The sequence below is a fragment of the Dermacentor silvarum genome, chromosome 5 (assembly GCF_013339745.2).
Source record: "Dermacentor silvarum isolate Dsil-2018 chromosome 5, BIME_Dsil_1.4, whole genome shotgun sequence".
Lineage (NCBI taxonomy): Eukaryota > Metazoa > Arthropoda > Arachnida > Ixodida > Ixodidae > Dermacentor > Dermacentor silvarum.
The window spans coordinates 37549151-37576841 of record NC_051158.1 but is presented as its reverse complement, the minus strand read 5'-3'; the positions used below and the strand labels follow the sequence as shown (position 1 = coordinate 37576841).

At 48.4% G+C, this 27691-nt stretch overlaps 1 protein-coding gene across 1 annotated transcript; it reads left to right on the top strand.

The window, feature by feature from the left end:
* Window positions 1-27520, top strand: LOC119454070 (scoloptoxin SSD14). Its single transcript, XM_049667899.1, has 11 exons — window positions 1-275; window positions 1602-1727; window positions 2510-2610; window positions 4281-4476; window positions 6532-6695; window positions 9143-9293; window positions 13458-13587; window positions 14665-14852; window positions 16425-16662; window positions 19364-19477; window positions 27368-27520. The coding sequence occupies exons 1-11, from the start codon at window positions 1-3 to the stop codon at window positions 27518-27520; spliced, it is 1836 nt and encodes a 611-aa protein (XP_049523856.1).
* The last annotated feature ends 171 nt before the right edge of the window (window positions 27521-27691 follow it).

The following is a 27691-nucleotide window of genomic DNA, read 5'->3' as shown; positions in this document are numbered from 1 at the left end:
ATGCCTCCTCCCGACGAGACGAACTATCGTCGAACCATCGATTTCATCAAACTCGCCAGGTCGCGCCGCGCCACGGGCATTCGTGACCACGGTTCCAGCGTGGTGGCGTTCGCGGCCATGGTCCTGCTGCTGACAACGGGGGCGGTGCTCTATCTGCGCATCCCCTCGCAGCGTCGTTCTCTCCGCGGAAAGAGGCCCATCAGCAACGCGCCCCTGGGCAGCTTCACAAGCTGGGCTGCCATCGTCGGCCATGAACGCTGCAACCACGTGCCCAGGTATACCACCATCATCAGCGCCATCATCGGCCTATCACAATCATCGTCAGCCTATACTTATGTCCACTGCAGGACGAAGGCCTCTCCCTGCGATCTCCAATTACCCCTGTCTTGCGCTAGCTGATTCCCAACTTGGTCCTGCAAACGTCCTAACTTCATCCCCCCGCACCTAGTTTTCTGCCGTCCTCGACTGCGCTTGCCTTCTCTTGGCACCCATTCTGTAACTCTGATGGTCCACCGGTTATCTACCCTACGCATTACGTGGCCTGCCCAGCTCCATTTCTTTCTCTTAATGTCAGCTCGAATATCGGCTATCCCCGTTTGCTCTCTGATCCACGCTGCTCTCTTCCTGTCCCTTAACGTTAGGCCAAACATATTTAGTTCCAGCGCTCTTTGTGCGGTCCTTGTTCTCGAGCGTCTTTGTTGACCTCTAAGTTTCTGCCCCATATGTTAGCACCGGTAGAATGCAATGATTGTACACTTTTCTTTTCAACGACAGTGGTAAGCTCCCTGTCAGGATTTGGCAATGCCTGCCGTATGCACTCCAACCCAATTTTATTCTTCTGTAAGTTTTCTTATCATGATCAGGGTCCCCTGTGAGTAATTGACCTAGATCATCGTCATCAATAGATCATCGATAGATCAACATCGGCCTATATGAAGGGTTAGCTAAAGGAGCAACGGTAAAGCAGTTTAATCGGCTGATGCACGTTTTTCAAGCGCCTCTGAAGAAGCTTCACCAAAATCAGTGCAAGCTACTGAAACGCATCTGGTAAGCTAGACCAGCTGCTTCGCCATCGTCGGCCACGAACGGCGCAAGCCAACGTCAGCACCATCATCATCATCAGCCTGTCTAAAAGAACTTTAAAAAAAAAAACGTCCCAGTTTCGCCCGAAAGTCGACGCATCGATAGCGATAGCAAATTAGTATACAGCTATACGAAGTAAGGATTTATCGTTGGATTTGTCGTTGGATAACACCTTAAGTAAGGAGTTATTGTTGAACAATAATGTATTTATTTCACGCGAAAAAAAAAAGTTGCGCTGAATTCAGAGTGAAGCAAGCTCGTTAACTTTTGTGCTACCGCAGAATACATACTACTTTCTTGATCTCAGTAGTGCACCAAGTTGGGCTAGTTGGTTGAAGTTCATATTAGAAAGATTTTAACTGCGCTATGAACAGGGACAAAGGAGGACGAAACTGCGCACATGTTGTCTTTTTCGTCCTCCTTTGTCCCTGTCCATAGCGCAGTTAAAATCTTTCTAATATGTTTCTTGATCTCATTCTTAGCCTTCAGCACACCGTGCCATCTCGTGTCAAATGCAGGAACATTCTGATCAAGATGAATGGCACCGCGGCCGACGCGGCCGTGGCGTCTATGCTTTGCGTCTGCGTCGTGTTGTCCCACGCCTGCGGCCTCGGAGGCGGGTTTTTCGCCCTCCACTACAAGAAGTAAGGGCTACCAGCAGCACGTTGGTAGGAGTAGTCGTTCCGATCCATGAACTTGATCAACCGACGGCAGAAACATGCAGTGCTCGACGACAAGTCGGAACAGATTGCCGCGCAGAGAAAAAGTATTTACTAACAGCGCAGCCACGAATTTGATATGGAAATCTGTCACCCGGAAATCCCCAATCTGAAGGAAATTTCGGGAAACGAAAATATTGTCATCAACCAGAGAGTAACAAGAGCCTAAAAAGCAAGCCCCCTTACGTGTTTTTCAAAGAAAGCTTCACACATTTAAATGCAAATTTGCCCCAGGCCCTTTAATCGAACCCAAGCACCGACAACTCTCTGGTTCGGTTGCTCTACCACCTAAACTAAGCAGGAGGCTAACCTCTCCCAAGTGTGACGCCGAATTAAACGACAATTAGAAGCACAGGAACATTCAGTTTCGGCCGCAAAGCCAGCGCGCTATAGAGACGTACACGGATGCACCCGCAGAATAAATTCTTTGAGGGGACGACCAAGGTGCATCAACGCTTCCTATGTTTATGTAACCTACCCGACCACGTGATATTTTAGAAAAAAGCGGGAGGGGCCGAGGCAGACTGGTAAACGAAAGTTCCTTCTGAGTTCTTCATTTTGCACTGCACTTTCTTTCAAAGATTCATTCTTCTCATGTTCTGTTTAAAAAATAACAGCAGGGGTGTATGTAAAAGGGGCAATTCGTGCGTCGTGCCACGTGCTACTGCGCCACCGGTCAAAGCTCCCCCTTGTGCCGATTCGCGCAGCAAGACCCCGTCGGAGGTGAAGTTCGTGGACGCATGGGAGACGGCTCCACTGCAAGCTGCCGAAGCCCACTACGTCGCCTATCACAACGATACCATCTTCGGTGAGTCGGGATAATCGAGTAACCTCTCAGACAAACCGTTCTGCCCACGCCTTCGATCATTTGTGCGCTTAAATACGCGTCGTTGCTGGCCCTACTTTGCGACTTTCTAAGCCTACCACAGAAAACACAGACCTCTCCAACGAGAGCTCCTTCGGTGTCCTCATAATGCCTTTTCAATTGTTGTGAACCCACTTCCTCAAAGGCGCAAGAAGCAGTATGCATCACGTCCGTTTTAGAGAAAAGCAACCGCAAATCGGTTGATTCGGTGGTTCTAAAGGAACCCTAAACCACTCTGAACTCAAAGGTGCGCGAGTGACTTCTATCTCGCCTTCGCTGCCCTCCGCAAGCGTGCTCTGTCCTCCTCACCGAGTACTCGAGAGGTTCGCCTGGCGGAAAACTTAGCATACTACTGCAGATTAGTATGATGAAAGACGAAATAATATGTACACTGCATGACACAAATGCTGAGCATACACAAAACACGCGACAACGCTCAACAAACTAAAGTATCTAATTGAGAATAGTGCCTCTGAGGGAATTTAAAAGTGTCTTTGTTGCGCGAGATGCACGGGCAGCGTTAGTACATGGGCCAAGGACGTGTCTTAGCTTAAGGGATGGGAGTCTTTGATGCAGGTTCGGTGCGAACAGGGTGTATATGTTAAATGTTTGCGTAGAGTGACGCACAGAGTTTAATGCGTTATTTATGTGAAATGTGTGAATAAATTATGCATAACTCATCAAAGGCTAGAAGCCCGCTCTTTCATGGGTCATACAAGTAACCTCGATTTTTTTTTCATTCTCGTGGTTTTGGTGGTAATTGTTAAGTTAATCAAAAAAGTTTCAGAGGTAAAAATGCAGTCGAGAAAGCGGAGCTAACCACACTGTTTTACAAAAAAATATAGACATAAAAATAGCTTGTCCAGAGTTCGTCAGACAAATCGTTTTGCCCACGCCTTCAATCATTTGTGCGCTTAAATACGCGTCGTTGCTGGCCCTACTTTGCATTTGAAGAAAATGCAGGATTCAAAAGCGTGCGAGTATTGGAACCTATCCACTTTTGTGCAGCGCCCGTAAAATCGAAACACGAGAAAAACGGAAGGCGGTATGTGAGCTCGCGTTTCGTTTTTATGTGCGCTGCCCAAGAATTGAAGAAAATGTGCTGAAGAAATGCGATTAAGAATGCTTTTCATTTTGTTTGGACTACTCTACGTTCCGTGGATATCGCTAGGAGAGGCGCAGGAGTCATGAAAAGGATTGATGACTATGATGATGACGGTGGCGACGATGGCGATGACCGATTGCGTTCACAGGTATACTTCCTTCGTTGTGGTTCTAGCCAAGGCGGTGTTTTATAGTTAGCATTGTTGTACCAAGGGGACGCAGCAATCGGCAAATCATTGCCACCGTTTTTTGTTTTTGTTTTTTTTTACAATCTTTAATGTATCCACATTCTGTAACGTGGGACCTCTAAGAAATTTTGGAACTCGATCAACGAATTAGGAACTTTGGGTTCACCTAACGCAGGATAGGGGTAAGGTGGTATCGCGAAGAGATGCCCGAATCAGATTAGGATGGTGATGACAACGGTGGTGGTAGTCTTAGTGGTGACGACGATCATGATGAGGATCGGTGTCAAAGAACTGGCTACTTGACAACCGTGCAATCCGAAGGTGTGCGTTCGGCCGGCGTCCCTGGCCAAGTGAGCGGCTTCCGACAGCTCCTCGACGCGGGAGGGTCGCTCTTGCCGTGGGCAGCGCTCTTCGAAGAAGCCATCAAGGTGGCTTCGCAAGGAGCGCCCGTAACGACAGAGATGGCACGGCAGCTGGCACGCCGACGGGCACACGTCCTGGCTGACCCGGCGTTAAGGTACACTTTCTCCTTGAACTCAGTTTCTCAGGCCTGCGCCAGACTGCAGATTTCCTTTAACAATCTATGGGCCGAAGCGCGTCGGGCATGGCGACCGGTATTAGAGAGTTTTAGCGTGTCTGGTATTCGGGTAAACGAAAGCGGACTGGGCGTTTTACCGGATGAGCGGTGGCACAAACGTGAACGGCCTGCACGGTGCCCCCAGCCACCTGGTAGCACAGAGCTCAATCAGACAAACACAGAGCTAATATTGCAGTGACGAAGTCTATTCTACTTCGCTTCTGGGTGTAAATTTTCGGCAGCGGCGTAATCGTGTTGCTGCCGAAAAACTTTACACCAGCAGCAAAGTAAAATACACTTGGATACGGCAATATTAGTTGTGTTTGTCTGATTGAGCGCTGCACCACCAGATGGCTGCACCGTGCAGGCCGCTCACGTTTGTGCCTCCACTCATCCGGTAAACCACCCAGTCCGCTTGCGTTCATCGGCATACCGGACACGCTAAAACTCTCTAATGCCTCCTCCACGTGGCCACGTTAAGGTCTTGTGGGAATTCCTGGCGATTTAATACTGCCGGCCAAGCAGTCGCCACACAGGCGAGTACATAGCGAAGAACAACGTCCCGGACCGATACTCCACTAATCCACGCGTGATCCGCAAAGTTTCGTACAAAACTGCGTGGAGGAAAATATGGCGTTAGCTGACTGTCCGTCCGTCCGTCCGTCCGTCTTTCTTTCTTTCTTTCTTTCTTTCTTTCTTTCTTTCTTTCTTTCTTTCTTTCTTTCTTTCTTTCTTTCTTCTTTCTTTCTTTCTCTCTCTTTCTTTCTTTCTTTCTTTGTCTGTCTGTTCGTTACCGTTGTTCATTACCGTTTGTTCGTTACTTACCGTTGTCGTTATAACGTACACAGCTACAGACGCATACATTGTCCGTTGTTTGTACAAACATCCTATGCCTGCAAAAAAAATGACTGAATCGTCATGTGACTGCGCGCGCGCGCGCGCGCGTGTGTGTGTGTGTGTGTGTGTGTGTGTGTGTGTGTGTGTGTGTGTGTGTGTGTGTGTGTGTGTGTGTGTGCGTGCGTGCGTGCGTGCGTGCGTGCGTGCGTGCGTGCGTGCGTGCGTGCGTGCGTGCGTGCGTGCGTGCGTGCGTGCGTGCGTGCGTGCGTGCGTGCGTGCGTGCGTGCGTGCGTGCGTGCGTGCGTGTGTGTGTGTGTGTGTGTGTGTGTGTGTGTGTGTGTGTGTGTGTGTGTGTGTGTGTGTGTGTGTGTGTGTGTGTGTGTGTGTGCGTGCGTGTGTGTGTGTGTGTGTGGGGGGGGGGGGGAGGTAGCCAAACCACAACGGAGTTACTTTTTGCTGACGCTTGTTGACCTGTATTTCATTTTAGAACACAGAAATGTTGGCCTTGCGCGCTTCTGACGTCACGGGGCTCCCTTGCAGAAACACAGCTGGCACCCCACAAACCCACTATCTGGCTAGAAACTGCTGCCGCCATAAAAGAAAAAAAGTAATGGCACTTATTTATTTATTTTTGTATGCTGCGAAACAGAGGTTTGATCTCACCATCGTAAAATAAATCATTTTCTTTTCTGTATGTGAGCTGTATGTGAGCTTCTGTATGTACGCAAGACAGCAGCAGCAGCCGCGATCAGCTAAGTCCGGGAAGTCGTCACTAAGAAAGTTGCGTTTTAAAGCATGGAACCTAACAAGGCACCGTTTGACTAGCTACTCTATATACCGTATTGACTTGTGTAAGGGCCGTAGTTTTTTAACAATTTTGACGAGGTGCGGCTCTTACACGGGACCGAACCTTTAGGTCAATATGGCGCCGGCCCATCCATTGACTTGCGCACACCCCGGCTCTCACCATCTAGTAGTGGCATGCCGAAGTACGCAGCGCGCGAAAATTCACCGATACTCGCGCGCGGCATCGGGGCACCGAACGCGATTGCTTTTCCGTTGGAAATTTTCTTCAATAAATTTCGGTTGCCAAGTCGGGGGTGCGGCCCTTACACGAGTCTACATGGTACCTCTCGCTACGCGCGTTCTCTTCTGCAGGTCGCTGTACACGAAGAACGGCTTAGACACCCTAGTAGAGCCGGGAGACGTAGTGGTCAACGGGCCCTTGGCTCGCACTCTCAATATTCTGGCCGCGAGAGGGAGCGAAGATTTCTACACCGGGAGCGTGGCCGCCAGCCTCTTGCGTGACGTGCGCACCTCGGGTCAGTCGCAAAACACTTTTCTTACCTTGACATACGTGATATTTCCATATCTAGCTATTAGGTAAAAAAACATTGTATTTGAATGTATACATAGAACACATTGTTCCAAAGAGAGAGAAAACAGGAAGAGGAAAGGCAGGGAGGTCAACCAGACGAGCTTCCGGTTTGCTACCCTACACTGGCGCTAGGGAAAAGGGGAATAGACAGAGGGAGAGAGTGAGCGCTGAGTGCGCGGGGAAGTATGCACAGGAGCACTACAAGCGGTTTCTAAAAACGGTGCACTTCAAGTTCACCGGTCTGAGCAATCTGTTCCAAGAAATGTACTTTTCTTAGCAATCTTTGAAACAAAGATTCCTGAGGAAACTTTAGTTCGAAATTCCTGGAGTTTCCTGAAGACGTTGCGTCAGCAGCGTAAACTTTGGCGGTTAGAAAGGCGTACTAAAATGCACACAGGCTGCCATTTGAAAACTGTAATTGAGCAACCACCCAATTAGTTAGAAGGTATGTTTAAAAATGTAAGCTTGATTGATTCAACATACAGCTTCTTAGATTTGTGAAAACGCCTCCCGGAGCAATTCTGGATAGCGATGACGCAATATTGTTCTTGTGATATGTTTTTAATAAATGATCAGTACGTACGTCATTAGTATGTAGTTGGTTGTGCCTTCAATAATCATTTATGAGTGTTTCCAAAAGACAGTGGTTGTGTGCCGCCGTTTTACATTGATCTGCCTTCTGCACGTGATATATTTACTTCCGGGCGGGGTATTTTTGACTTGTTTTTAGAACTCCATGTAAAAAAAATCTCCCGTCCGGATGACATATTGAACGCCTTTTTGAAACGTTATGCTCAGCGTAGTGCGAAGTACCTAAGTATCATGAGATTGAAGGACTCTGATCTCATGTTTGCTAAATCACTTTTTTCATTTTTCAATTTCACCCCGCCACCCAGTTCGAGAACAAGTTAAGGATCGCACAAAGAGCGATGGAACGAAAAATGTTAGGCCTAACATTAAGAGACAGGAACAGAGCGGTGTGAATCAGAGAGCAAACGGGGATAGCCGACATTCTAATTGACATTAAGAGAAAAAAATGTAGCTGGACAGGCCATGTAATGCGTAGGATGGATAACCGGTGGACCATTGGAGTTACAGAATGAATACCAAGAGAAGCAAAGCGCAGTCGAGGACGGCAGAAAACTAGGTGGGCTTATGAGGTTAGGGAATGTGCAGGCGCAAGTTGGAATCAGCTAGCGCAAGATAGGGATAATTGGAGATCACAGGGAGAGTCCGTCGTCCTGCAGTGAACATAAAATATAGGCTGATGATGATGACTACCTAGTTCTCGGCCGTCCCCGGGGACTACGTTTCCCTTACCCACCGCGATGGTTTAGCTGATCTGGTGCTGCACTGGTAAGCACGAGGTCGCGGTTTCGATTTGCGGCCGCGACTAACGCATTCCGATAGGAGCGGTATGCAAGAAACGCCCGTCTACCGTGCATTGGGTGCACCTTAAAGAACCCCCAGGTGGTCAAAATTAATCCGTAGTTTCCGATTACAGCGTGCCTCATAAATCATAATCAGCTAGGTCCTCTTTTTGACACATGAAAGCCTAGAATTAAATTTCTCCAAATTCAACAACGCTTCTATTCTCTTGGCACCCCTTCTGTAACTGTAAATAGACTACCGGTCCTCTAAATGTAACTCTAAATAGACCACCATCTGCCCTATGCGTATTACATGTCCTGCTCGACTTGATTTCTCCCTCTTAATGTTAACGAGAATACCGACTGCCCCCTTTCGTTCTCTAATCCACACAGCTGTCTTCCTGTCTCCTAACGTTATGCCCTAGCTATGGGACCAAAAAAAAAAAAAACACCCTGTCTCAAATTGCGTGGAGGGTATAGTACACTGTAAAAAAATTTACTCTCTTAACACTGAATAAGGGTGTAGGGTCTATAACTCAAAACCTTACGCCCAAGAATGGTGTAAGCTGTGAGTGCGTTGAGTGTTAGTATGCTGTAAAACAATTTACACCCTTAAAAGTGAATGACGGTGTAAGTCTATCTGTAACTCAGACCCTTACACCTAAAAAAAGGGTGTAAGGACAGCTTACACCCTTAAAAATGAACAAGGGTGTTAGTCGATCTATAACTCACACTGTTACACCCAAAAAGGGTGTAAGGTGTGAGTGCGTGGAGTGTATGGTATACTGTAAAACAATTCACACCCTTGAAAGTGAATAAGGGTGTAAGTCGATCTATAACTCACACCCTCACACCCAGAAAGCGTGTAAGGTGTGAGTGCATGGACTGTAAAACAATTTACTCCCTTAGAACCAAAAAAAAAGGTGTAAGAGTGTGTTACAGACACACTTACACCTTTATTCGCATTTAATGGTGTAAATCATTTTACGGTGTATACCGTGGCGCGAAATTTCACCCGCAGACGGACTGCTGACGGAGCGAGACATGGCCGAGTATCGTCCGCGCGTGGGCAACGCCACCGGCATGCCGCTGGGCAAAGTAGAGACCGTGTGGTCAGCTCCGCCCCCTTCGTCTGGCATCGTGGTCAGCTTCATACTGGCGCTGGTCAGCAGGTGCGATGACGTCACTGTTTCTTCACTATTGTCTTGGTGGAAGATCATCAGGACTGTTATAAGCTCGGCGCGCCTCGAAATGAAGTGAGCAAATCCGTCAACGGGGTCCATTATAAGCAGAGTGCACGAACTGGGACCACTTCTGCCGCTTATCGACGCCGACGGTAGCGAACGAGCATGCCAGGCGATCTGGCGATGGCTGGGAAACGGTATAGGCCTAGCTCGCTGGCCGTCTGATCCGGGGCCGACGACCCTTGCGATCCGTCCGCAGCTCGTAATAAAGCACCGATATTCGTCAACGCAATCAACGTCTGCACGCTTATGTCGCTCATAACTGACAGTACAATTAGTTTTGCCGACGCCGTTGGTAGCGATGAGAAAATACGTTAGCAAGCAGCGCAAGCTCGTGACGTAGCGTTTTCTCGGTTGTTTACAATCCCTGCTTGGTGTCAATGTCGCGAGGTGCTGTGCTTTGCGGTTGGTTGCGCGCACGTACTTTAAAATTGATTTTAGATATGTTCTAAGGTATATTCGCCGCTGATATTTTGTAGACGATGCGTGTGTGTCCACCTAAATCAATCTCACAAGTCATCTCGACTTCAAATTCTTGTTTCAGCACTCCTTTAAATGCAAAGCATTTCTTGGCGAACATTTGCCACTTTGAGAGTATCTATGTATCTATCTATCTATCTATCTATCTATCTATCTATCCATCTATTCATCAATCATTTATCTATCTACATATCTATCTGTCTAGCCGCCTACGTCCTGGTGCTTCGTGGTCGTTTCGACAACTTGGTATCCTCCCCGCACACTGATTCGCATAACATCGATTCCCACAGAGCATGGGATCTGTCGGCTTTTTTGACCGCAATTGTGCGGTCATATAAGCTCAGTATTGAATGAGAGAGAGATTTAAGCTTTCACTTAGAGCAGGCGAAAAGTCTTCGCCCTAGGTGGTCAATTTCCTCGGTCCTGGGGAGGTATTCTATAAGAGTCCACCTATAGTGGACATGTCCGTTTCGTCTGCTGCTGAAGGGCTGATTGGCTGTGGCACTGCCGCCTGCTGACGCCAACCTCAGCCCAGCCGATCAGAACTTAACAGCAGACGAAATGGACATGTCCACTAGGTGTGCTCTTACAGAACACCTCCCCAGGAAGCCGTGGACGCGAGTCATCTCCCGCTCGACCAGGCTACGGTGGTCATCTAGACTGGGGCTTGATAGCTGAGCCCCTCACTGCTCATTGATTAGGTCTTTGATGCCGACAGTTCCCTGTGGTCCCTTGCATCCCCCCACCTTATGTGGTAAGGTGTTTGGCACTTCCCAGCATGCGCATTCGTAGTGGTAAACGGTGAGCGAAATCCCGTGTAATTAAGTGCCATGGACGTGACAGTATTGAATGAAAAAAAGTTTTAATCCTTAGACAGAAAGAAACTCTGGTATACGGCTGCTAATGCGTTGTTTTAGATCATTTTGTTTTTCTTTTCGTGATTTTTTTATTCGCAGCCCGTTGTGGCTAGCATCAAGTGCATGCTTGCGCGAGCAAGGACCGTTTGCGCGCAGCGAAGCATAGGAGGAACGCGCGGAGTGATACATTTTCGTGATGGAACTTCTTGCGTGGCTTCCATGGCGTTGCACCTCTTAAACCGAGTACAGTCTCGTGAAATCTCGTGACAATAAGAAAATATCTCGGGAAGTGACCGGTCGGAAATAGCGCCCCTGGGACGAGTCGGTGAAGTAGTGCAGGTCGTGAGGAACGTTTCGCCGCCCAGCACTGCTACATTCTTGCGCAACAGCTACGTAGTATAAGGCTGTTAATGACGTCACAGCGCTTCGCCATGTTTACAATGCCGAGCTTGAAGCCGACGTCGGGGCAAAGACTGTTGCACATCCGCCGTTTCATCTAACTAGCGGCGCCTGCAGGCACATGGCGAGGTTACGGTGCGCGCATCATGCACAACAGTGGACTCAGTTTCTAGTTTCGTAATTATTGGAAGCAATTTGTTCGAATTTCTTAATAACTTACTGGTTGCATGATGTGCAGGTTGTGTGAGGTGGTTGTTGTCACTACTAAAATCCCTGGTCTGCTTGTCAACTTTTTTTTTTACAGCGGAGCTGTTATGCTCTTGTTGGTCGGGATTTTTCGTGGCGTGCTCACCCCAAAAACAAACGGAGCTGGAAGGCTTTGTGTTTGAGTTTCCGCGTAACAGTATTATGTTTTCTGGCATATTCTAATTACGATCGGATGCTATCATTTCTTCAGATTGTGTGTGAGTCTTACTTTACACATTTTTCTGGAGGAATTTACTATGAAACGTTCATTTAGTTCAATGAGGCACTTGCGCTTGGCGGACGGCCTAGAAGAATGTGGATGTATGCTACACTTCTGCGCATGTGCGTGCGCGCGTAACGTACGTCGTTTAACGTCGGTTGTGCTTGCCTAACGTCGGTAACAGCTTAGCTGTGCATCCACTATGGGAGTACGTTTCCACTGTGGACGAGCATGTTCCGGATTTTATCGGATAAATCGGAAAACGGGCAGAACGCTAGTCATAGCTATACCTGGGCAGGGTGACGAAACACGCACAAAAAAGATGACACGGGAAGAAACTGGACAGACCCGTGATGCTCTCTGTCTTGGCCTCTTTCTTGTCTCCGTATTACGCCGCTCTGCTTTGCGAGACGACGACAGTAGCATCAGGTGGTCGGAAAAGTGCAGGGAAAAAATTAATACGTCAGCGTGTTCTTCGTCTCGTCGCACGGTGAGCTTGAAGGCTACCTGCCGAGTGCACTTCAACGTGTAGACAAGTCACAGCACCCCCGCTTGCCTCAAAACATTAATCGATACAGTTGTATGCAAAAAAACACACCTCAGAAGATCTGCCAGGAAGATATGTGTTGACTTTCAGTGCCATCGTCTGCTGCTTTCTGCTCAATTTCGTTTGTTTTCTCTGTTTGTTTCGTTGTTTAGATCTATCTTGTTTTATTGCGATAGCAATTATATGGACACTCCAAAGCAGATTTCTGCCGTCGGCGTCGCCGTCGTCGTTGCCGTTGCCGTGAGGTTCCGTATGACGTCAATGGAGATGAAATCGTCGCCGCGCGCCGCCGAACGCTGTATGTGCGAGTGAAAGGGCGCGAGGGACGCGCTCTTTCACGGGGAGTGAACCCACGGCGGAGAACAAACGCGCGTTCTGCGCCGTGCTCGCTTAAGGGCTGCAGAAGTAGGCGTCTCTTTCCTCCTTTACAATCACCATATATGTAGAGCAAACGCGCCTTCTTCCGACGCGCGAAAGGCGGTGGGGGGGGGGGGGGGGGGGGGGGGGAGGTGACTTTTAGCTGCGGCACCAAGTGCCTATTTATATCAGAGGCTCCGGCAACAGTCAGCAACGCCGCACGCATTTTGTGCGAACGCGGGCAAAACGCCGACGGCGTCGACATTAGTTCTGCGTGTTGCCGGTGCTGCTGCATGTCCAAGTTTATACAGCTGATAAAGCTACTATCATTACTCCGTATAGCTCTCTACAAATTTGCTATCGCAATTGATGCTTCGCCTTTCAGGTGAAACTGCGACCACTTTTTTTTTTTGTTTGTTTATACGTTCGTTTGCTTCTATCTGGCTTAGAACGACGTTCACCGCAGTGATGGTAACGTTCTCAGCTGCGCTTGTACATAGGTAGCTCAAACATACAGGGTGTAACTCTCACCTGCACGCCCTTGAGAAAAAGTATACAGGCTCACCGAAAAAAAAAAAGAACTGAATTTGCTGGAAATTCAGACCTGCAACCTGGAATTGACGAGTGTACTGGAAAGTTCGTAATACCAAGATTGGGCTGCAGTCCTCAATTTCAGATTGCATTCGTAGCCGTAGGCGGAGAAGAAAATCTGCTTTTCGTGTAGTCCCTGGTCCGTATACGTTTGCTTTGGGGAGTACGCGAATGTCATTGAAGCGATCCGTCATCTGTAGAATGTGACCGAAGTGCGCTTCACCGTAAGAAGACTGACGAGGCGGAAAAGACAGCTTTCACGTTCGCTCTTTAGCGAGACACGCACGCACGCAGGGACAGCTGTTGAGAAACATCGAAACTGTGCAGGCTCTCTGACCTGCAAAATAGAAGACTCTACATGCTCCTTCTATGCGGTGTCCGCTCGGCAACCGCAGGTTCCGCCACTCTGAGGGCATGCCACTTCCCGACGACGGCGAGATGGCCCACCGGTTGGTCGAGGCCTTCAAGTACGGCATCGCGCGCAGAGGCCGCCTCGAAGACCCCCTCTTCGGTGACGTCACCGCGGTACGAAAGAAGGACGTCTTCCAGCTGTTGCGCGCGCATGATTTAGGAGGACGCTGTAAAGTCAGGACACATCTAAAGTGACTCGCCGTGGTGGCATAGTGGCTTTGGCGACACGCTACAAAGCTCGAGTTCGCGGGATCGAATCCCGGCCGCTGCGGCCGCATTTAGATGGGGCCAAAATGCAAAAAAAAAAAGAGGCCGTGTACCGTGCATTGATTGCGCGTTAAGGAACCCCAGTTGGTCAAAATTAATACGGAGTCTCCCCACTACGGCGTGCCAGCTAGATAATTCATCTCTTGGTTTGGCACGTAAAACCCCAAAATTTATTTGTAATATTAAAGTGACCCTGCAATACTTCTTAGAGTAGTCGCCATCTGCTGGCATAATATAAGCGTTGCAAGGATATTACAAGGGTGATCTATCGAACAACATCGAGAAAGGCGAGTCGGAACGAATTCAATTTGGGAAGAAGAGCGATAACTTAGGAGACGCTGCGACGAAAACACGAGAGGGATGGAATGGTTATAGCGACTGGGGAGTACTTCATTTGGTGCAGGCGCCTATGTATCCAAAGGAACTACGTAAAAGAAGGAAAGAAAAACCATCTAGCCGCCCTTCCACTTTAATTTCACAATTACCGGTTACTGATTCAGTTTCAATTTATTTCCCTCCAAATTGTGATTATTTTTTTTATTTTTGCACCACCCGATTCAAGGGCGATAGTGTGGGTAGCGCCATTTCACTGAGGAACAACCAACAAACCAACTTCTTTGAAATGACATCAGCACAAGAAAACGCTTTTCTTTGGGAGGGGGAGGGGGGGGGGGACCTAAACTATTCCGCAAATCATTGACATTGTCACGCTGTTGTCCTCATTTCGAACAGCGGCGACCACCCCAAATTTTCACACGTGCGGGGTGCTCCGCCTACCTGTCTCGGTGTTCCCGCTTTCACTGCGCGTTCTCCAAAATGAAGGGCGATCCGACAGTCTTTGTATATCGATGCTGTGTTTGCCCTATATAATAGCCTCTACCATTTCACAAGACGTCACATCTTCTTCGCGCACTTTGGCCGCAGGAGATGGAAGAACTGCAGAACGACGACCAGGTCACGCGTATCGCTGCCAGTATGGGCGACAAGCCGCTTGAGCGCATCGAGGACTACGGCTGGCGGGCACCTGCGACCGAGGACCACGGTTCCAGCTTCGTTGCCGTCGTGGCACCGAACGGAGACGCCGTCGTCATGGTTGCCTCGCTCAACTGGGAGTGAGTGAAGAACGCACGCTAGCGGACTCTCGCGCGTATCTGCTTAGCTGCTTTAAAGGGAAGCTTTCAGGTGAACCCAACAAGAGGGGTATTCCGTAAATGCACACCTAGTCCGCTTCGTCTGCAGCTGAAGTGCTGATTGGCTAGGAGCAACTGTCTCCTTCCGCCGCGTTCTCCAGCGCAGCCAATCAGAACTTCAGGAGCAGACGAAATGGACATGTCCACTGCGTAGACACTTAAAAGAAATCTTCAAAAATGGGATTGCCCGCGGTACTGCAGCCCGACAAATTTCAGCTATCAGAGCGCGCGAATCCGATACTGAGAAGCTGCAGCGAGCGCAAAGCCGCGACCCTCAAGGCAACGTTCCGCCTACGTCACCCAGCCGCGAGCAGCCAGCGCGCTGCAACAGCGAGAAGCCCGGAGCCGCAGGTTTTTATCAGGGGGGAGGCGACTATGACATCGTTATTAATTATGAGCTTTTTATGTGCTGGCGGGTCCTCTTCAATAACCATTAAACCTTTTTATTGCGATAGCAATTATATGGACACTCCACGCGCTTTCTTGCCGTCGCCGTCGCCGTGATGTTCCGTATAAAGTCCGAGGGCGATAACACCGACGCCACGCGCCGTATGCTGTATGTGCGAGTGAAATCGCACGAGGGGAGCCGACGATTGCGGCTCAACCTGGCGTGTGCAATAGGGGAAACCGGAGAGGAAAGACGTCGCGCGAAAGGCCTTGGGTGGATGGGTGGGGGGCCTTGGGTGGGGGGGGGCAAGGCCTTGGGAAAGGCCTTGGGTGGGGGGGGGGGCTTTGTTCTCCGGCAGCAAGGGCGTATTTCGCGACCGCGCGCAAGGGAAACCGACGATCGTGGTTCAATCTCGCGCGCGCTAGCGGGGAGGCAGCGTGCGAGAGAGGGGGCGGGCGGGGAGGGGCGGCGTTCTATTCTGAAAGCAACTGCGCACATTGCGCGGCCGCGTGCAGTCGCGCGCGCCCTATCTTGAACGCGATCTGCAGACGGCTCATACATTTGTTCGTGTTGTGTCGCCGCCGCTCAGTTTGCGTTGCAGACATATGCAGCACGAAGGTCGCTTCGCTCGCTGCTGCTGCCGCGCTCCCTCACGCCGGAGTTTTGACAGCGAGTGTCCGCGGTCATCGAGTGTGGTGTGTTCGTGTTTGCCTGTGCATGCTGACACCATGCTTGTTAATTTAGTTATTAGGTGAATGTTCACAAGTTTAAACGACCGATAAAACTACTATCCTTACTTCGTATAGCTGCCTACTAATTTGCTATCACAATCTATTGTGTCACAAACTTTCGGGCGAAACTACTTGTTTTTCTCTTTTCCGCATAAGAACAGTAACAACTGGGAGGAAAGACTTCATGAGTTTGACAAGTTTGACAGGTGCTGTACTTTGGTACAGGGGGGGAGATCGGAACATCTGAATATCCCCCCTGGATCCGCAATGACTAGGCTTTTAAGCTTTCTAATGCGTCAATGAATGATACCTGTGTATTCGGTTACGTCCTTCCTGGACCCCATGACCGTCATGACATCACGTCACGGCACGCAGCTTCGGCTCGCTGTGGCTGTCGCCATCCACGGGCGTGCTCCTGAACAACCGACTGGACGCGTTCTCGTACCCGGGCCGCGCGGGCTTCCAGGGCTACCCGGAGCAGCTGAACAACCGCATAGCGCCCGGCAAGAGGCCCATGTCCTCCGCCGCACCGCTCCTGTTCACTTCCAACGGGCTACTACAGGGCTTACAGGCGCCCACCGGCGGGCCACTAGCTATCACGGGGGCTGCCCAGGTACGCGGGTGATGCGAACATTGCAAACTTTCAAGTGACGAATATGATATGATGCCCTCTTATCCGGTCTTCCTGTCAAACAGGACACTATTTCGATTCTGAATTGCGGTCTTCGAATCGAAGAGATAATGGAATCTTAGATGCCAAGCTGATGCACGAAGGGCCTTCGTGCGTAGCCCGGCATCTCCTTAATTATTAGCAGACAAGGAAATCGCGTATCTGCACGATATCCCCCCCCCCCCTCACGCGTGCTCTGAGTCTCCCAGTCATTCCCATATATATAATCATTGTGCGACATGTTTCCTTTTATTTCTTCTTTTTTTCTGCAGTTTACTTTGTTTTTCACTACCTATATATTTCTTCCTTGCGCATAAACTTCAGTTAGAGCCCCGTTCTCGCGCTGTTTGCAATAGTACGTCCTCGGACCGAGAAGTCCGGCCAACCCTCATATTTGAAAGAGTGAAGCTGGCTGCATCACTCGGGGAGCCACATTTTGTCAGCTGTACAGCGATCCCGAAGTATCTTCACTTCCCGAAGAGTCCCAAAGTATCTTCACTTCCCGAAGAGTCCTATGTATGCAAACAAACTGCTTATTTGTCTCTAATTCTTTTTTCGTGCTTTTAATAAGCAAGTTTAATAGCCTGCAATAGAATGGCAGAAACTTGTCAACTTTATGTGTACTATATAGCTACAGGATGCGAACGTTATTTTATATTGAATGTGAAAACGGTTGTTCATTATTCGTAAACTATTCGAAAAGAGTCGCAATTTCGCCCGACAGGTGATGCATCTATTGCGTTAGCAAACTTGTAGACAGCTATACGAAGTAAGGATATTAGTTTTATTCGCCGTATAAAGTTGTAAATGTTCGCTTACTAACTACACTAACAACCATGGCGTCACGCGCGCGCAAGCAAACATGAACACAATTCACTCGATGACCGCGGAAACTTGCTGTCAAAACGCTGGAGTGAGAAAGCGCGGCTGCAGCAGCGAGCGAATTGACTTTCGTGCTGCCTCTCGCTTCAACGCGAACTAAGCGTCGAAAGCACAGCGCATACGAAGCTACCAGCACTCGCCGCACTTTGTCCACATAACAGATTGCTTTCAAGATACGGCGCCCGCGCCATACGTAGTAGCCGCCGGAGTAGAATGCCGCACCCCCATCTTTCCCCTCTCCTGATACCTTTCGCGCGACAGAAGACGGCGCGTTTCCTCCCCGCTTTTCTCCCTTGCGCGCGTGAGATTGAGCCGCGATTGTCGGCTGACCCTCGCAAGCTTTCACTCGCACATACAGCATACGGCGCGCGGCAGCTATGTTATCGTGGTTAGACTTTATACGGAACATCATGGCGACAGCAGAAATGCGCCTTTAGTGTCGATATAATTGAAGAAAAATATTCCATAAGGTTCAATTCGCTTCTGGCACTATACCATTCGTATTCCCTTGGGTCTCAGGAATCGCATATCCCTAGACATCTTTATCATCCTCATCATCATCATCATCATCATCATTTCCTGTGTCCGCATTGCAGTAGATGTGCATCGCACCTTTTCGGCGAAACGTTGTTGTGCTCGTCAAACGTAGTAGACATAAGGCAATTATCGCTGAACAACCCTTCTTCAGAACGTTCTGCTTAGTGTTGAAAGATATTGATATTGCATGAGCTTTATGTATGTAAAGCGAAACTTTTGTTGCCTGCCCGAATATATATATATATATATATATATATATATATATAGAGAGAGAGAGAGAGAGAGAGGTACGGAGGGTATATGTGCACCGAGTGCCTCAAAGTTTCAATAAAGCAGTTAATTAAAGAAACGTACATTTTAATTGGCATTCTGAAACTCACGTTATTAGTGGCAAAATATGCCCACCTCACCTTACAACTCATCTTGCAAAAATGTTACGTACACCATGCTCATAACCGTTTTATAAAGATAAATCTGTATATTCTAAAAGAATCACCCCCCCCCCCTCCCCTTCCACTCCGTGAAGATGGTCGAACAGCGAAGCTGTGAACGGCGCTACTTGCGGGAGATGGGACGCGTCGGCGTCCACGGGCGACTGCATTCCTAGTCCGTTCCTCACGCTTTTTCTACGACGTTCTCAGACAAGAGTCCTTGACCAAAGCTCCATATACACAACCAACACGAACTCCTATCACACCCCACTCCTCCGTTGACCTACTTTTTTCCTACACCGCCATTGGTTGGCGCGCCACACACTCTCCCCCTCCAACGCGAGTATTGGACGGTGCGACTTACGCCAACCCCCTGCCCGTTCTCCTTTTCATCTGCACCCTCTCACACCTTTCTCACAAGGGGAAAGGGGTCACTCCAACCCCTTTCCCCCTGTTGAGCTCTTCTTTTCCTCTGCTCTACCGCTAGGTCACGTGGCCCCTTTTTAGCGAAGTCCGACAACGACGGCACAGGGTCCGCATAAACAAGCTTAGCAGGAAAATAGCCGGTATAGTCAACCTATTAGACGTACGTTGCAATGCAGCGCAACCAAACGGACAGACACCACACCGTTTGTTTACGCTCCTTCACAATGAATGTGCGTCAGCTAGACCAGCTCTCTTGCTATTAGAGGTGAATTAACAAATACAGAGTACTGAAAGACTAATTTTGTCAGTTCTATGATCATATTTAGTGTTTCTCCTTGGCGTCCATTCTCCTATGCGCCGTCGCGCAGGTGGCCATGCGCGTCCTGTGGATGAGGCACACCATCAAGGAGGCCGTCGACTGCGGCCGCCTGCATCACCCGCTACTGCCGAACTCGGTGCGCGCGGAGGAATTCGTGGATGCGGTGAGGGCCGTCCGTGGGACATATATCTCGCGCAGACGTTCTTCCCACGCATTTACTCGCACTATACTCGGGGACAACTTTGTGTGCGGCAACGAAGGTGAGGTGGCTAACGAAAGGAAAGCTACGGAGGCAAAGCGCGCACGAGTGAGAGCGCTCCTGAAAATAGTTCCCACATTATCATCCATGGTAGTTCAATCTGGGGTAGAGAAAACATATATTTTATTTACAACAACTAAGTAAGACAAGGTAGTGTTTCCTTCACTTAGTACCCACATCATAACCCATTTCAGTGGCTTTTGAGTGTTAATCTTTTTTCGCTGAGTCATTGTCGAGTCATGCTCATGACTATGACTTCTACCATCATCCTTTAGCGTTTCGTTCACTTAGTGCCCACGTCCGAACCCATTACAGCAGTTTTTGAGTGTTAATCAGTTTTTCGCTGGGTCATTGTCATGACCTATATGACACGCATGTCATGACATTTATGGTATGACCTATTATTTCTGTTCGTCCATACACTCTTGTCATACTATGCCAAATTTGGTACTCACCAAGTTAACGAAACTACCATGAGAGCACCAAGAAAGAAGATAGATAGATAGATAGATAGATAGATAGATAGATAGATAGATAGATAGATAGATAGATAGATAGATAGATAGATAGATAGATAGATAGATAGATAGATAGATAGACAGATACTGTCAAAGATTTTTTAAATATTTCAGTGATACCTTTAGAACTAAAAGCTCACACCAGCATAACACATACTCTACCATAGGCTATGCGTTAAGTATCATCATCATCATCATCATCATCAGCCTATATTTATGTCCACTGCAGGACGGAGGCCTCTCCCTGCGATCTCCAATTACCCCTGTCTTGCGCTAGCGTATTACAACTTGCGCCTGCAAATTTCCTAACTTCATCAGCCCACCTGGTTTTCTGCCGTCCTCGACTGCGCTTCCCTTCTCTTGGTATCCATTTCGTAACCCTAATGGTCCACCGGTTATCCATCCTACGTATTACATGGTCTGCCCAGCTCCATTTCTTCCGCTTAATAGAGAGTTTTAGATTAGGGGGACGCAAGCGTTGGGGCCCGCTAGCGCTTGGGGCCGCGGTACTGCGCACGCGCAGACCGGTCTGCGCGAGCGCAGTACCGCGGCCCCAAGCGCTAGCGGGCCCCAACGCTTGCGTCCCCCTAATCTAAAACTCTCTAATGTCAACTAGAATATCGGCTATCCCTGTTTGTTCTCTGATCCACACCGCTCTCTTCCTGTCTTTTAACGTTACTCCTAAGATTTTTCGTTCCATCGCTCGTTGTTCGGTCTTTAACTTGTTCTCGAGCTTCTGTGTTAACCTACAAGTTTCTGCCCCATATGTTAGCACCGGTAGAATGCAATGATTGTATACTTTTCTTTTCAACGACAGTGGTAAGCTCCCAGTCAGGATCTGGCAATGCCTGCCGTATGCACTCCAACCCAATTTTATTCTTCTGTAAATTTCTTTCTCATGATCAGGGTTCCCTGTGAGTAATTGACCTAGATAAACATACTCCTTTACAGACTCTAGAGGCTGACTGGCGATCCTGAATTCTTGTTTCCTTCCCAGGCTACTGAACATTATCTTTGTCTTCTGCATATTCATCTTCAACCCAATTCTTACACTTTCTCGATTAAGGTCCTCAATCATTTGTTGTAATTCGTCTCCATTGTTGCTGAATAGGACAATGTCCTCTGCAAACCAATGGTTGCTGAGATATTCGCCGTTGATCCTCACTCCTAAGCCTTCCCAGTCTAAGAGCTTGAATACTTCTTCTAAGCATGCAGTGAATAGCATTGGAGAGATTGTGTCTCCTTGCCTGGGGCCTTTCTTGATAAGTAACTTTCTACTTTTCTTGTGGAGAACCAATGTAGCTGTGGAATCCTTGTAGATATTTGCTAAGATATTCACGTATGCCTCCTGTACTCCTTGATTATGCATTGCCTCTATGACTGCTGGTATCTCTACTGAATCAAATGCCTTTTCATAATCTATGAAAGCCTCCCTCATGACTCCGACAAATAACCCATGGCCCTCAGTTCCCAGTGGCTGCGGAGCACTTGACCATATATGGCGGTACAATCAAAGTACCGCGATTGTACCGATTGTGCCGATTGTACCGTGGTATACAAGTATACCACGGTACAATCGGAATTTGAGGCTTCAAGCTCACAGTAGCGTAAAGGTATTTTTCTTCAATAAAATCACTACTACTACGTCGAAAGCACAGCACATACGAAGCTACCGACACTGGTTGCACTTTGTCCACATCGCAGATGATATCGCTTTGAAAATATCGCTTAGTCCCGTGCCGGGACTTCCGCCCCACCTTCCTCCTTCGCGCGCTCGAGATTAAGCCGTGATCGTCGGCTTACCTTCGCAAGCGTTCACTCGCACATACAGCGTACGGCACTCGGCGACGGATATTACCGTGTTTGGACTTTATACAGAACCTCACACCGACGACCCTAGCAACGGCGACGGCAGAAATGCGCTTGGAGTGTCCAAATAATTGCTATCGCAATAATATAAATGTTTCAAAACACATTTTCAACACTGGTTAGACAATTGGTGGCACCAACATCTTCCTGGGGCATACCATTAACGATGCGTGTGATGGAAAAAAGAAATAATTAAATGCGTGAATCCAACACATGTACGTATATATTATTGTAGTCCCTCCTGATGGAAAAATGATGTGGTGCTGTCACATATTTGTCTTTATCAACGCCTGTTTGGTGGGGGTAGATTTGAAACAAAAAAGTCGCAGTTTCGGCCGAAAGGCGAAGCATCAATTGCGATAGCAAATTAGTAGAGAGCTATTCGGAGTAGGGATAGTAGTTTTATCGGCTGCATAAACTTGGACACATCCGCTTACTAACTGAATTAACAAGTGTCATGTCAGCGCGCACAAGCAAACATGAGTAGATCACACTGAATGACCGCAGGCAACGACTGTCAAAACGCTGGCAGCAATCGCAGCCGCCGCAGCCGCCGCAGCGGGCAAAGTTCGTGCGGTCTATCGCTTCAAAGGAAACTGAGCGGCGGATGCACAGCGCATACAAAGGTCAGAGCCGTGTGGAGATAATAGACCGTGCGGGCGACGGCCACAGCCGGGCAAAGTACGAACGTAGTTGTTGGCAGAGTAAAAGCTGCGCCCCCCCCCCTCCCTCCCGCGCTGCCTTCCCACTTTCTTGCTTTCGCGTGGGAGATTGAGTGGTAAGTTCCCCTTACGACCGATTGCAAGATACGCCTTTGGTGCCGGAGCACAGCGTCGCCCCGCCTCCCTCCCTCCCATACCCACACGGCCTTTCGCGCAACGGTCGCGTTTGCTTTCGGCCGTGCGTTCGCTCTCCGTGATAGCGCGCGCGTCCCCCGCGCGCTTTCGCTCGCGCATACGGCGCGCGGCGACGATTTTATCGCCCTTGGACTTTATACGGAACCTCATGGCGACGCCGACGGCGACGCCGACGGCAGAAATCTGCTTGAAGTGTCCACATAATTGCTATCGCAATAAAATTAAGACACTCTGTTAGACTTCGTTTACGAAGTTGGCCCGCATTTTTCATCCGATGAATACCTATAAAGTGGGCAAATCCATGAAACAAAAAGAGCGCTTTATATGACCTAACGCAAAAAACTGTCAGCCCTTCCACTGAGGTGGAGATGGAAGACCAGCAAAGCTGTACTATGGTGGGAATTATGTATTTCCAATTATGATTATTAAGATGTGATGGTGTCATTGGTTATTTGAACTATTAAGATCTGAGAAATATATATGATCCGTGGTTTCATTCATTTAGTGACCACAGGGGTCATGAATTGAACTATTAAAGAATGAGAAATATATATGATCCGGTGGTTTTCATTCATTTAGTGACCACAGGGGTCATGGCCTTATGGTTGCTACGGTACAACGCCATAGGGTGTACGGCAAAAGTTCGCACCTTCTTCATAAACACGTCACCAACGCGAGCAAAACACCGCCGCCGTCGACAACAGTTCTGCGCGTTGTTTGTGTAACCGCACACAACCGCTGTCAAAATGCTGGCGTGAGCAAGCGCACCCGCAGCAGCGAGTGAAGGTTCATGCGGTCTATCGCTTCAACGGAAACTTAGCGGAGAAAGCACAGCGGCACAGCGCATACAAAGGTAGGAGCCGTGATGCAGATCACTTTCAAGATACGGTGCGCGCGACCGCCCGGCGCCGCGCAAAGTACAAGTTGCTCGCAGAGCAGAAGCCGCAACCCCTCCCTCCCGCGCTGCCTTCCCGCTGTCCTCCTTTCGCGAGGGAGATTGAATCGCCAGTTCCCCTTGCGCCCGGTCGCAAGATGCGCATTTGGTGCCGCAGCTAAACGTCGCATCTCCCTCCCTCCCGTCTCCCCACGGCCTTCCGCGCGACGGAAGAAGTGGCGTTCGCTTCCCGTGGGGCGCGCGCTTTCACTCGCACATACAGCATACGGCCAATTAGTTTTTTTTCTACATCCGGACGCGATCATCGAAGACTGACGAGCATGCATAGCGCGCGACTCGCGCATTCTCTCTCTTGCTCTCATTTTCTATTTCCCTCTCCCGAGCATAGCGCGCGACGATCCGCGAGGTGGTTGCTACGCAACGCAGTGGCAAGCGGCACACGTTACGGTCAGCTTAAACAGCTCCGCTGTTAAAATAAAAAGGTATTGGTTTGATCGTGGTTGCCGGTAGCGGCTGGCTGAGCATTATTTTATTTTGTATTAGCGATAGCCGGTACACGTTTTTCTTTTTAATTTTTCAGCTTGAATTAGATAGACGGTTTGTGCTAGGAGTACAACTGCATTGCGCCACATAAGCGTTTTTGCAAAATATTAAGATTTCAAAATATTGTAAAAAAAGTCTACGTAGATCTACCTAGAGAAACAATGTAGGTTATAAAAAGTGGTATCTCGTGGCCCTGCCGTAACAATTGGCTTCTAAGACAGTAGGTTAACACAGAGTATCTTGTCAATTTATGTACAACCGTTCGGTGTACAAAACTTCGGCACTCTTCAGGCATCTTTCGTGTGGGAATGTGAAAAGCATTATAGTCCCTTGGGTGAAATGCTTGTTTTTCCGCGCGTTCTTTGTCCTCGCAAGCTCTCGCCTGCGTTCCAACTGTACGAAGCGTCTCAATGCTCTCGCAGGCTTGCCCGCGAGGAGTTCATAACTCGAACGACCGCTCAGCAGCATTCAATTGGAGGCTCCCTACATTAATGCTTTTAAATGCGAAGCATTTCTTTGCGAACATTTGCCACTTTTAGAGTATCTATCTATCTAGCCGCCTACGTCTTGGTGCTCGCATGGTCGTTTCGTTAACTTGGTATGTACCAAAATTGACATAGTATGACAAGCGTGTATTACGAACATAAATGATAAGTCATGACATGCGTGTCATGTAGGTCGTGAAACGCCGCCTGTGTCTTGGTGCTCTCATGGTCGCTTCGTTAATTCGGTGGGTACCAAATTTGGCATAGTATGACAGGAGTGTATGACGAACATAAGTGATAGGTCATGACTCATGACAATGACCCAGCGAAAAAGATTAACACTCAAAAGCCACTGAAATGGGTTATGACGTGGATACTAAGTGAAGGAAACACTAAAGGATTATGGTAGAAGTCATAGACATGAGCATGACTCAGTAAAAATGACAATGACAGCGAAAAAAGATTAACACTCAAAAGCCACTGAAATAGGCTATGGGTGAACAGTGGTAATGCGTTAGGAAGGCGCATCGCATTAATGCGCGAGGCGATGGTAGATTTACGGGCGGGAGTCGACTCATGCATGTGGCGCTACGTTCTCGGAGAGTTAATGCGCTACACGTAAACAGCGTCGCATCGCCTTTGCCAAATGCGATGCGCTACTGTCGCATTCAAGTGAACGCGGCTACGCACAGACTCAAAACACCTCAAAAATGCTCGAATTGACATCAGATTCCTCAGGGTTGAGGTTCCTGTAAACAAAGTAAATCAATGAATTTGAAAAGAAAACTTGGGAAATTTCAGTCTGGGTGGGTATCGGTGGACGCGCTCGCCGCATGCCTCGTTGCCGCCGGCGCTCCGCTTTCCTCCTGACCCTTTCGCCATACTATCCCTCCTCGTGCATCTTCTGCACCCTCCTCCTCAGCTTTCATCTTCGCTATCGCCGTCTTTTATCGCCTGCTACGCTCCGCGTTCATACTTTGTTGTGCTCGTTCGCTCGGAGTGCATTCAAATTTGACTACCTCCAAATTTACTATTTAAACAACACCCCCCCCCCCCAGTCACTAATACAATCATTATTATGAATCTCGGTGAATAGTTCGGAAATTGACATTATTAGCGGCAAAGCACGTACGCTTCGCCTAGAATTCCGCTACAAATGTCCGCAGAGATTGACGTCTTAAGGATGTCCCAAGGACCACAGAAAGTCCCGCCAGGGCCTGGCGTGCACTGGACATTCAGATATCCCGCGGACGTCGACACGTAGTAAAAAGCGGTAACACAATTTGTAAACATCCGAACGTCCGTTTTTGACGTCCGTCGGACCAGCCCCCAGGATGTACAACTCCTTGCACCTGATCAGTCCTACAGACGTCCATTAGTACGTCCCGTGGATTTTTTCGCACGTCCTGTGAACGTTCTTAATGTCCGGCAACGTGATCCGGAGGATGTTCCAGGGTTGTCTGTTGTTCATTGTGATGCAGAACGTTCAATTTACCCTAAGCTTAATTTTTCTGGTGTATTCTTTGCCAAAACTGCACAGAAATGGCAAAAATATGTCTCGTCCACAAATGTGTACACGGTGACTGAAGGGGATATTCACCTGTGAGTCAAAAAAGGTACACGTGGGATAACGTTGGGACATCCATGGTGTGATATCCGAAAGAGGTTTATGTGCGATTATCCTCGAGACATCCGTAATAGAACGGCCGAAACTGGACGTCCAGCGGATGTCCTATTTGTATCTGAAATCATGCATGGACATTGGGACACGATTCGGATGTCCTAGGAGTGAAGCGTTTTCACTGCGTAGCTTTTCCTTCATTGCCACACAAAACTTTTCTCAAGTTGTGGAAGAAAAGTGTGTACTATACAAATTTTATGTGGGCACAAAAAAAAATGCACACACACACACGGAAACTCGGCAGCGGGTCAAATTATTTATCCGCATACCCAATGTTAATTACTACTGCTCATATCAGACTGTAGAGTACTGCTGCTACACATGACCACTTTACTAAAGGCGCAACCAAGGACCATGCTACCTAGAAATTATTTTCTGGAGTTTTGCGGGGACAGCGGCAGCCATTTTGAAACATTCACTTAATTTTGCACATGACTTAAGCACATCGCTGACCTATAATAGCTAAAATTATTAGATATTTTCACAAATACATATAATGACACAGTATATGCAAGTTGTAAATAGTATATATCGCCGCCGCAATAATTTCGGGTGGCATCAAAGAAACCAGAACCTAGCAAAAGCAGCGGTTATGTGTGGATGGAGAGGCTTTTAGTTCCACCGTGTTGGCATTTTGAGCCAATCGGAGAAGGCATAGCCACCCTATGAAACCAATCACAGATGAAAAGATGGCAAACTTGACAGTAGGGCATAAATTGTGTCCAGAGATGGTATTTTGAGCGTTTTGAAATACCGCCATATCGTAGAATTGGTCATTTTGTCAGCTCAGATTAGCCGACAGGATTGCTATATGGCCTTTCTTATTGGCTAAGAGTGCCGACATTGTAGAATTTGATAATATGGCCGAATTAGACAGTGACCAGAACCGTACCCCAGGATAGCACCGCCAGTAAATATATTCATTCCCATTGCACCGATACCGCAGGATATCCAAGAGAACCTTCAGCAACGCGGACACCGGCTGCGATTGATGCGCTGGCAAGGCACCGTCCAGGTCATCTCTAAAATACGACGTCAGCGATACCTGTTAACGGCGTACGATACCCGCGAAGGAGCACCGGGATTTGACGGCGACTAACCGCTAATGCTGGCAACGTTCAAGCATTTTCTTTACGCATTCAATTGCGTATACGCTTCATCATTCACTTTATTATACATTGCAGCGATTTCTATATCTTTATCATAAACTCTGCGAACATTTGTTAGTCATCTTGATGTACTTGTTGATGCATGTGTCAAGTAACACTAA